This window comes from Danio rerio, chromosome 14 (assembly GCF_052040795.2).
Source record: "Danio rerio strain M-AB ecotype USA chromosome 14, GRCz13ab, whole genome shotgun sequence".
Lineage (NCBI taxonomy): Eukaryota > Metazoa > Chordata > Actinopteri > Cypriniformes > Danionidae > Danio > Danio rerio.
In genome coordinates this window covers 50,002,660-50,015,315 of record NC_141034.1, presented here as the reverse complement: position 1 = coordinate 50,015,315, position 12,656 = coordinate 50,002,660, and the positions used below count along the sequence as shown (strand labels likewise).

At 28.6% G+C, this 12,656-nt stretch overlaps 1 protein-coding gene across 2 annotated transcripts in view; it reads right to left on the bottom strand.

The window, feature by feature from the left end:
* ccdc88b (coiled-coil and HOOK domain protein 88B) overlaps nucleotides 1-10,351 on the bottom strand; it is a 67,204-nt gene extending 56,853 nt beyond the window's left edge. Inside the window, exons 1-4 of one of the 2 annotated variants that reach the window (XR_015506590.1) lie at nucleotides 10,044-10,286; nucleotides 7,869-8,017; nucleotides 7,607-7,715; nucleotides 1,180-1,249 (exon numbers count right to left, since the gene is read on the bottom strand). Coding sequence is in view for 1 of the 2 variants with exons in the window: in NM_001386506.1 (NP_001373435.1) it covers nucleotides 1,180-1,249; nucleotides 7,607-7,715; nucleotides 7,869-8,017; nucleotides 10,044-10,103 (388 nt within the window). In the remaining variant the exon portion in view is untranslated. 2 annotated transcript variants of the gene reach the window in all.
* Between the last annotated feature and the right edge of the window lie 2,305 nt (nucleotides 10,352-12,656).

Here is a 12,656-nt window from a genome sequence, read left to right as displayed (position 1 = left end):
ATGTGAAGATTTCCTTGCTCTGTTAAACATCATTTGGGAAATATTTAAAAAAATAAAAATAATAATTCAAAGGCGAGCTAATAATTCAACTGTATGTTTAAAAATGGAAGTTAAAAAAATGCCTGTTTGTAATTTGAAGGTTAAATAAAGAGCTTTAATTATTAGCCTTGTTAGCCAAAATATTAAATATTAAAATACTTCCCAAGTGCTGTTTATTTAATCAAAACATTTCAAAACATAATAGTTTTAATAACTAATATCTTATAGCTCATTTATTTTGTCTTTGCAATGATGACAGTACATCATATTTTACTAGTTATTTTGTGAGCTACTAGTATTCTACTTAAAGTGTAAATTTAAGACTTAATTAGGTTAACCAGGCAAGGTAGGATAACTATTCAAATTATAAATAAAATCTTAAGGGGAATAAAAATACTGAATTTAAGAATTGTTTTCAAGAGCCAAACCATAAAAAATATATAAATAAAATGATTAAATATGAAATAAAAATTTGATTAAATATTATTAAATATTAGAGAAAATAATTCTCATATAATAAATTCATAATATAATAATACAATAAACTATACATAAATAATACATAATAATATAATAAATTACAATTCAAATATATTTTTGATATAAAATATTAATATAAAAGAAATGGAATTATCTAATTATATTATTATTTAAATGTATTTATTATTAATAATTAATATTTTTATAATATAATTAAAAAAATACAGTGAACAATTCTCTGCTCCATTAAAGATCAAATCAATATTGGAATATATTTTTTTAAATTTCATAACATTTCATAATTGTGCCTCCTACTGCATAAATGTGATTTTTAAATACTTTTTATGTAATAATAATTAAATAGGGAAAAATGTCCTATTATTCATATGACAAATAAACTAATAATATTATTGTTTAAATGTATATTATTATTATTATTATTATTAATCAATATTATAGAAATGTAATTAAAAATACAGTAAAAAAATTCCTGGCTCTGTTACAAATCAATATCAATATTGGAATATATTTTAAAAATGCTGAAAACTTTATAATTTTGCCTTCTAATGCATAAATGTGTTTTTTTTTTTTGGATGGTTTCTATGTAATAATAATTAAAGAGGGAAAAATGTTTTATTATTCACATGACAGATTTCGCACCTGTCAGGGGATCTCGACCTAAAACAGCAACATTTGGCAGCGGCATCAGCACCAGCTGCTGTAGATTCTCCTGAAAGAGAAACAAGGATGGAAGAAATGACAAGCATTAAATCCCTCATTTGTGTTTTTCTGTTTTCGCAATGCTCAATTAGAAGGATTAAGAGGAACGGTATACATATAAAGTGATATGCGGTCAAAGAAAACAAGCAAGACTGTGGAAAATAGGCTTTTTAATCTGCACCAATAAACATCTAATTCAGTCTGATTAATGATCCTGTTACTGCAGTAGCCAGTTTAGTTATGCTTTCAAAAAAATGTTCATCCTCACCGAATTTATTGTTACATGAAATGGTGATAAATTTGCAGATACTAAATTCTGCGTATTTTTACAGGATTCCAGGCCATTTTGAATACAATGAAAACATGTACTACCATGGTACGACAATGTTTTAATCTATTTGTTTTTATTTACTTGAGTTTGAGGTTTATTTAATTTCCTGCATAGCAATAACAAAATTCAATTATTGCAGATGTTAAATTTATACCTCAAATAAAGTGAAATACATTTAAATAAAGTAATAAAAATGAAAAGAAAAGGCTTAATCTATATCGCTAAATTATTTCGAGTAAATAAAATTTGTACTCATAAGCAAACAAAGATATGACATTTAATTTAATTTAATTAAACCAACCTGCATACATCCATGTAGCGGCTACGTGGAGTAACAGCTGAGAGGCTAAACCAGAGACTTGTTTTGTGACGCAAACATCAAATGTACACAAGGCAAGAAGTCGTTCCAATGTCATCACTCGTTTATTTTCCAATATAAAACATACCTTGATCTTTTGACATTGTAGACTTTGATTTGGGCTTAAGCTTGATTTCGTTTGAGTTTGTTTGTGTTTGTTTGTGTATGTTTGGTCAACAAAGAGTACACAACCTGGCTCTGGGAAACACTTATACACTCGCATTCACACACCACTCATACACTACTGCTAATTTAGTTCATTCAATTCACCTATAGAGCATGTGTTTGGAATGTGGGGGAAACCGGAGCACCCGGTGGAAACCCATGCCAACACGGGGAGAACATGCAAACTCCACACAGAACTGCCAACTGACCCAGCCGGGACTCAAACCAGTGACCTTCTTATTGTGAGGCGACAGTGCTAACCACTGAGCCACCGTGCTGCCCCTACAAATATTCATTCATTCATTCATTTTCTTGTCGGCTAAGTCCCTTTATTAATTTAGGGTCGCCACAGCGGAATGAACCGCCAACTTATCCAACAAGTTTTTACGCAGCAGGCGCCCTTACAGCCGCAACCCATCTCTGGAAACCTACTAATATTAGTTTAATTTATTATTTTTAGTCATTCAGTACACTGTTTCAGTTAGTTAAAGTTAGCACCTTTTTACATTTTTAGTCGATGTTTGGTTGAAGATTGACTCTAATATTTATCATTTTAATTGAGCTTTAGTTCATTTAGCACAATATATTTAAATATAAATATATAAAATAGTATATATAAAAGATATACAGTTGAAGTCAGAATTATTAGCCCTCCTGACAGGCCTGGATTGGCTAATCCGGAGGACCGGGAGAATTCCCGGTGGGCCGGTCCGTTTTTTGGCCGCGAGGGCCGGTGTCCCTAGCTCTAGAATCTGTTGCTCTCAGCAGTCAAACTTTTTCAATTAATTTATTTATTTACTTGACAACAGTCTTCTTATTCATTATTTTACCGCAGCTCTGCTCTTTTCATATATAACCAGCCTGCAGGTTGATGATGATTATTATAATAATTGATGATAATTTAGATGAGTCACCTCTTAATATACAGCTGTTGTTGTCCAGTGGTTAGCACGTTAGATTACAACACCGTCGTCCGGGGTTTGATCCTCGTCTGATTTTTTTTTTTTTTTCATTTTTATTGTTAAAACATATAATACTGTTAGGGTTGTTGAACATTTCAAGTTCTAAAGCAGCTTTTTTCTCAAAAAACAGCGTGATAGTGTAATTAGAAACTGAATTGGAATGACCTTATTTTAATATAGTCAGTCGTGAACTGAGGTGGGCCGGTCTGTGGCTTGAAACTCCAGGGCTGAAAAGGAGTCCCACTCCGGCCCTGCCTCCTGAGTTATTAGCCCCCCTGTTTGTTTGTTTTTTCCAATTTCTGTTTAACGGAGAAGATTTTTTCAACACATTTCTAATCATAATAGTTTTAGTAACTCATTTCTAATGACTGATTTATTTTATCCTTGCCATGATGACAGTAAATAATATTTGACTAGATATTTTTCACTTCTATACAGCTTAAAGTGTTATTTAAAGGCTTAACTGGGTTAATTAGGTTAACTAGGCAGGTTAGGGTAATTAGGCAAGTTATTGTATACTACGGTTTGTTCTGTGACTATCGAAAAAAATATATAGGTTAAAGGGGCAAATAATATTGACCTTAAAATTGTGTTTAAAAAATTAAAACTTCTTTTATTCTGGCCAAAATAAAGCACATAAGACTTTTTCCAGAAGAAAAAATATTATCAGACATACTGTGAAAATTTCCTTGCTTTGTTAAACATCATTTGGGAAATATTTAAAAAAGAAAAAAAAATTTAAAGAGGACCTAATAACTCTGACTCCAACTGTATATGAAAAACTATATAACACTATAACAGATTTCATAGTAATCCTTTACAATAAGGTCTCGTAACTTTAAAGTTAAATCAATAATTAACATGACTTAAGGAGCATTTTTTATCATTGTTTAAGGATAGAAGATGATTAAAATGTTGATGCAAACCTGTTTTGTTTTACCTTTTAATGTTAGTAAATATAAAAACAGTTCATTGCAATGTACAGACATGTTTAAAAATGACAACTTTGTTCAGGGTTTAGCAATATTTTAATAAATGAAGACATCAACTAAGACTAATGAATGCTATGAAAGTATTGTTTATTGTTAGTTTGTTTTTAATAAATGAACTTATAATAAATTCAACCTCACAGCCAGGAGCGCCCCCATGGGCCACCCCTGTGTAACCTCTGGCCTCCCCTTTGGCCACCCCAATATGATTTTGCTGTTGATATTATTAATGTAAATGTAATTTTGTAAATTAACAATATTTCAATAAATAAATAATAAAATGCAGCCACTGTCATTGACAGCACGCACACACCTTCAACAGACAACAATGGCAATTTTTTTAAGAAACAACAACGGATATGAGTCATACATTTGTCTTTTGTTAACCTTTCTAGTTAAAAACTAAACATATTAACATTACTTAACAAGGCTCAAAATTCTCAAGGATCAGTGAAGTTGTAATAATTTGATTAGTATTGATTGATGACGAGAGACGAAACATAACTTTGGGTTCATGAGATTGTACACTTTTTATGAAGAAATTATTATTTTTAAAATTAAAACATTGTATTTTATCCAATTGAAAACCAAAAACAAAAAAATAAATAAATGCATTTTCAAATCAGCTTTTCGGAATTGTTTATTACCTCAATATTTTGGCTGGTTGACTTACAAAGGCCAAAATTTCAATGATTTTGTAGCAAACATCAATTTAAGAAGCTGTATTGATTATATTGTTGCTCAAAAAGAAATATGGATGAACTATATTATCAGGGTCTGTATGGTAAGTGTGTGTATACAGCAAAGCCTTTTGTTCAGGTTGTTATTAATTAATTTATTAATTTATCATTATTATTTTTAGTAATAATATATAGTATTAATATTTAGTAATAATTGAAATATTTTATGATCAATTAATTAAAACAACATTGTTTAATTTACTAACAACAAAAATATAACATTACACAGAATTTTTTATTTAATTTATTTTTTTTGTGTTTGTGTGTCACCCCAAGATTTGGTGTGGCCTCATCTGGCCACCCCCAAGAAAATTTTCTGGGGGCGCCACTGCTCACAGCAAAGTACTAGAAAATTGCTTTGAAATATTTTATTTTAGCTAACTGTTAACAAAATCTTTAGTTCCATTAAAATGTATATTTTAGTTGAATTTTAATTCATATGTTTTTTAACTGTGATAATAAACCATGGAAACAGTGGCTACATCACAATATTTCCCTTGCATTTACACAGAAATGTATCCGTCACCTGCCTTTATTCAGTGTAATTATTAATCAGCTCCTCAATCATTAAGCAACCACTGTGTGAGCCCTCAGCATTTTTTAAGCTGATCAGAAATCTAGATAATGCAGGACAATATATAAACATACTTTTAAGGGTTTTATATTATTTTTTTTATTATCATTATTATCTACAATCTGTCAATGCTTTAAGCTGATATTTTAATTTTAAAATGTCCGGAAGGCAAAATATAGTCATTGCCACTTGCTTTGTGTGAAAATAACAGCTCAAAGAAACATGTCTACAACTAGGACATTTGAAACAAGAAGTGAAACCACAGAAACCAAAAAAACAAACATGGCTAACTTGTTCAACAGCAACATGCTGTTTATGAGTTAGTGAACTGTCCATTTATATACCATGCATCATCAGGTCAAGACTAGACACTTTTTTAGAGGTCTAGACACTTTTGCAAAGAATTAAATAAAATAAAATTAAGTAAAATTAAGGAAAATAAAATTTAATTAAATTAAATTTAAAAAATAAAATAAAATAAAATAAAATAAAATAAAATAAAATAAAATAAAATAAAAGAAAATTAAATAAAATAAAATAAAATTAAATTAAATTAAATTAAATTTTCTTGATAATGAACAAGCACAATACTGATACCTTTGGCACTTTAAAATACTGTAAAAAAATATTTATAATATAAACCTTTAGAGTGGCTATTAAGAATGTTCAGACTGTTGTATACTTTAAAAAATTCTCAATTATTTCCTTAAAAAGGCTCCATTTGTTAGCATCAGTTAAGTCATTATAATGACAACTACAAAATGTTTTATGAATTTTAATCTAAATTTTGTTCATTTATATTTATTAACGGATAACAACACATTAAGGTCAAAAGTTAAAATAATTTAATTAAATGGAGTTTATAACTAATAAAATTAAGCTATTAAAAGTTATTGACTTCAACATGTAACTATAAAATGGCTGATGTTTTACAGTTGTGAAGACTAAAGTAAAAAGTTGCAATTGTTTTATTAAATGAAGATAATAACTAATGAAATTAAGTTGATTTAATTTAATAACTTTAACATATAACTGCAATATGACTATTACTCAATGTTGATTTTAATGCATTAACTAACATTTAGTAAAGAAAGTTTATTGTGAAGTGATACCTACAGTATTGTACTTTAGCATATTTTTGCAATTTAATTAGTTTAAGACATTAATTTACTCTGAAAATGTATATACAACAAACCAATACACTAAGTATTTTGAGGATAAGTATTCCTGCAACTTAGTTCAATATTGTGATAATATGATAATTAATTGCAATTTTAAAGCAAATAATCTCAACAAGAAAATTTGATACCAACAGAAGCCAATAATATAATATAATATAATATAATATAATATAATATAATATAATATAATATAATATAATATAATATAATTTAATATAATTTAATATAATATAATATAAAATAATATAATTTAATATAATATAAAATAATATAAAATAATATAATTTAATATAATATAATATGATATAATATAAAATAATGTAATTTAATATAATATAATATAAAATAATATAATATAATATAAAATAATTTAATATAAAATAATATAATGTAATTTAATATAAAATAATATCATTTAATATAATATAATATAATATAATATAAAATAATATATTATAATATAATATAATATTATATGATATAATATAATATAATATAATATAATATAATATAATAAAATATAATATAATTTAATATAATTTAATATAAAATAATATAATATAATATAATATAAAATAATATAATTTAATATAATATAATATAAAATAATATAATTTAATATAATATAAAATAATATAATTTAATATAATATAATATGATACAATATAAAATAATGTAATTTAATATAATATAATATAATATAAAATAATATAATTTAATATAATATAATATAATATAATATAATATAATATAATATAATATAATATAATATAAAATAATATAATATAATATGATATCATATAATATAATATAATATAATATAATATAATATAATATAATATAATATAATATAATATGATATCATATAATATAATATAATATAATAAAATATAATATAATATAATATAATATAATATAATATAATATAATTTAATATAATTTAATATAAAATAATATAAAATAATATAATATAATATAATATAATATAATATAATATAATAGTGAAATGTACTGGATACATAGACATAATGTCACATAATAATATGACTGATATGTTACTTCAGTACCTGATAGTAAGATCTTAAGTGGCGATTGAGGATGGAAAAGTTCTGCACTCTGCGAATCTTGTCGTCGCCCACATTGTGGTAGATTTGTTCTACCTTTGGATTGGGATCACTGATTAAAAAACCCAAACAAACAACCAAAAATGTTGCCGTTAGATGACGAGTCACTGTTGAACTGTAATCAATGATAGCTTTCTTTTTAACAACATTATATAAAAACAAAACTGAGGAAATGTTTTCTATTTTTACAACGAGTCCGTCTTACATGATCCTCATGACCTCATTGAGGTAAACTCCATTGGTGAGCGTCAGGTACTGCCTTACTGCATTCTGGGAGCTGATGTTTACTTCCATGTATTCCGGAAAGAGTGATCCATCCTCTTCCTCACCGACAATACCCTCAAACAGATGCACCTTAAATCATAAACACACTGTTCACATCAAGATTCTGGGCTCTGTTATCAATGCTTACATTAAGTTTACTTCAGTTGCTCCAACAAGAAAACATACAATAGTAATTTATAGTTTAGAGTAAACACTGTTTTCTTTCAACCACACTATAGTAAAGTACTTGAATTTATCTGTTATGGTAATTCTATTGTGGTTATGGTAAAACAACTACAATAGTATGAGAGTTTTCACTATATATATATATATATATATATATATATATATATATATATATATATATATGTGTGTGTGTGTGTGTGTGTGTGTGTGTGTGTGTGTGTGTGTGTGTGTGTGTGTGTGTGTGTGTGTGTGTGTGTGTGTGTGTGTGTGTGTGTGTGTGTGTGTGTGTGTGTATGATCAATAAATATATTAATTTTGTCAAATAATCAATTTTGTTTTATTGAGAGCCAACTTATATCCTTTTGATTATCATAGTTTATTTTGGGTTGTGCAAATTAATTCACAAAATTTCTGCAATGTATGTTTCTACAAAGTATGTAAACCCGCAGACTTTGTCACATCCATAACGCCAGTTTATTTTCCATATTAAAAGTACAAAACATGTTTACAGATTGATATCTTTCTGGTTCTTTAACTCTGTGATCAGTTATTCTGGAAAATATGAACAAAAGTTTCAATATAATGTTAACATATACCTTCTGTGCAAATTTATGTTTTGAGTTTTTACTGCAAATGTCACTGCTCATATATATATGCAGTAGGTAGTGCTGTCGCCTCACAGCAAGAAGGTCGCTGGGTTGCTGGTTCGAGCCTCGGCTGGGTCAGTTAGCGTTTCTGTGTGGAGTTTGCATGTTCTTCCTGCGTTCGCGTGAGTTTCCCCTTAGTGCTTTGGTTTCCCCCACAGTCCAAAGACATGTGGTACACATGAATTGGGTAGGCTAAATTGTCCGTAGTTTATGAGTGAGTGTGTGTGTGTGTGTGTGTGTGTGTGTGTGTGTGTGTGTGTGTGTGTGTGTGTGTGTGTGTGTGTGTGTGTGTGTGTGTGTGTGTGTGTGTGTGTGTGAATGAGTGTGTGGATGTTTCCCAGAGATGGGTTGCGGCTGGAAGGGCATCCGCTGGGTAAAAAACATGCTGGATAAGTTGGCGGTTCATTCCGCTGTGGCAACCCCAGATTAATAAAGGGACTGAGCCAGAAAAGAAAATGAATGAATGAACTATATATATATATATATATATATATATATATATATATATATATATATATATATATATATATATACATATATATATATATTTATAGTCATTGTAAAATGATGGTTTGTTGTTGACTATTGATAAAAATATATAGCTTAAAGGGGCTAATAATTTTGACCTTAAAATGGTTGTGAAAAAAATACAAACTGCTTTTATTCTAGCCGAAATAAAACAAATAAGAAAGAAAAATATTATTATAATATTACAAATATTATACATACATACATACATATTATACCACAATACACAACAGTTTACTCTAGTAAGAACACTAATGTACACTACTATATATTTGAGTTTATCAGTCCACTGTAGTTAAAATTACAGTATGCTGTAGCAATCGTCAACAATGAGTTGTAAATATTATATTCCTAAGGTATAATACACTACCATGATATGATTCGAAAATACTGTAGTATTTACAATAAAGTGGGTTGTCAAACGTTCTTAAATTTAATTTAAAATTACAAAGACATCATAAAAAATAAAACTTGTGCTTAGTTAGAAGCATGGTAACTGGATTAACAGGTTCAAAAATGAAGACTCGAGAGTTTTGTTGCTGGATCATGATGTTTACCATGTTTCAAAATACTTTAACAGTCTATTATTGCATTTTCACCAGGGAACACCATAAGTATTTTTATCATTAATCAGATGTAACGAACTAACGTCAGTTAATCATTTCTAAGGACTCCTTTATAAAGTTAACAAAACTTTTCACTGACCAAAATGAAGATTATCAAAGAGGTGTAGTAGTGTTTTGCTAGCCACCTACCCATGTAACAAGTGCACTTCCCATAAATTCTTCTAACATTTCCGTGACGTCTGAGTCCATCGTCTCTGTACCTGTATTTATTCCTCAGAACACAGCGGTTTACTTAAACAACAATATATTTTTAAGAGTACATTCATGGCTACCGTGAGTCTCTGGACAGAAGTGTGTCAAGGTAACCGTTAAACCGATCAAACATCTTTCTGTTTTTCTCTTCCTTCATTAGTCACACTTCGAAACCACACCGGAATCTAGAACTGCATTGCATTACTTCTGTTCCCCTCTCTGCGCGTCCTCGTGTCAGCTTGATGACGGCCGTGACACGCGCATTTCCACACTGAACACAGCAAACACAGCAACATATAAATAAAAAGGGCAATTTAGATTAACTGTCTTAACTCTAGACTGTTTTGTGTTGAACCACTCTCCACGTACGCGGGCAATACCCCCAAAAAGTTTTGAGACACAACCAAAACCCAAGTGTGTGGGCAACACAGGAAAATCAGATCTATTCATATCTGTTGACGTCATCAGTAACACATCAGTACCTATAATATTGATGTTGTCTGAATGCTAAATTACCGCTATGCATCATTTGCAAGGTGACATTTAAGCAAAATTAAGTTTTGCCTCCATCTAGTGGTGGACGGCTGTAGTGTCCCTGTAAACCGTGTACAGTGGAAGTTAATGATTTGCTCTCCTGAATTATTAAATTTTTTTGTAAGCATGATTGTTAGTATTAAATATAATAGTGAGTATTTAAATAACTAATTTTTATTAACTGATTTATTTTATCTTTGCCATGATGACAGTACATAATATTTTACAAAAACAAAATTCAAGACACTAGTTTTCAGCTTAAAGTGCAATTTAAAGGCTTAAAGGTGTTAATTGGGTTTATTAGGCAAGTCTTTGTATAACAGTGGTTTGTTTTGTAGACAATCAAAAAAATATTGCTTAAGGGGGCTAAAAATATTGACCTTAAAATGGTTTTAAAAATTTAAAAAAAATGCTTTTATTCTAGCCAAAATAAAACAAATAAGACTTTCTCCAGAAGAAAAAATATTATAGGAAATACTGTGAAAAAATCTTTGCTCTGTATATTTGGGAAATATTTAAAAAGAAAAAACATATAGAAGGGCCAATAATTTTGACTTGAATTGTACATCAGAATACTTGCTTGAAACCATAATATATAATTATTGTAAATAGGCCTACTTGTGTTTTGAATTTTACCTCTGAAAGAAATTAAATTAAACTGTTGTGGTAATTCTACATCAGTTGCTGTGGTCATGAATCAACTGAAAAATGAATAACCCAATATTATATTTACTACAATGAAAGCACCACAGTTTACTGTTGTAAAAGCTATAATATTTTACAGTTTATCCATTTACTATAGTTAATACTGCAGCATGCTAGCCTGTAGCGTTCATCAATGAAGTGTTATAAACACTATAAAATCTATAAAAATCTGTAATTTTACGGTTTATTTCCAGCAGCTTGGGTGCCGGGAAAAAAAGTGAAACAATGGCAGTTAAATTACAGAAACCTACTGTAAAATAACAGGTTGAATTACAGAAATTTACCAGAAATTTAAATTTAGGGAAATTTCTGTAATTTAATATCTGTTTTTTTAAGCAGCTGGGGTGCCGGAAATAAACCATAAAATTCAGATTTATTTTGTACAGAATAATACACAGAATATGCACTTTAATAAAAACATAAATCACAAAATACAACAAAAAATGCTATTTTATGAATATTTTTACAGTCAGTTTCTCAAATACCTCTAAAAAACCATGCTATAATCAATGTCGGTTAAATCACCTTCCTTATTATTTTGCAAAAATGTACAAGAGTACAGAAATAAATAACCAGACAATCTTTGAAAAGCCCTGAAAACTGTAAAATTATATGCAAATACAAAACGGGATCATTATTTAGGATTATAATAATACATATGATTATAAAAAGAGTTAAAACCAAAAATAAAGTCAATAATCTAGCTTTAAAATCACCTCTTCAGGAAACAAAAATAAAAAATAAAATAAAAAATCCCTTTCCTGGAATGAACAGTCCACTAAAAGGCTTGGAAATAAATCTAATCGCTTAACATAGCACTAGTGCAGAACTAAGTGCTTTTAATAAATAACTAGATGCATGACACAGTTGCATTTCTTGTTGTGTTTTGAGTGCGAGTGCTTTGGCAGCAGTCATAGTATTAAGCATCATCAAAGGGATAAAGAGATTTCAGGTGTCAGAACAGGACGCAACCGCATTCAGTCAGCGTAATCCTATTCATTGCTCCCATGCTCACTTTCTCCATCTCTCTTATGGAGTATAATTATTATGAATTGATCAATGATAATAAATCTTGCTTATTTTGTATGGGGGTGTTGGAAAAATTATACATCAACCCAATAAAGGAGGGTGTGATTGAATCTTGTATAATATTATTGGTTGTTATTAATATTGTAATGTTTTTTTAAATTATATGTATTTTTTAAAGGTTTTAAATTTATTCATTTCCTTTGGCTTGGTCCCTTTATTAATCTGGGCACAAGTGTATCCGCTGCGTAAAAATGTGCTGGATAAGTTGGCGGTTCATTCCGC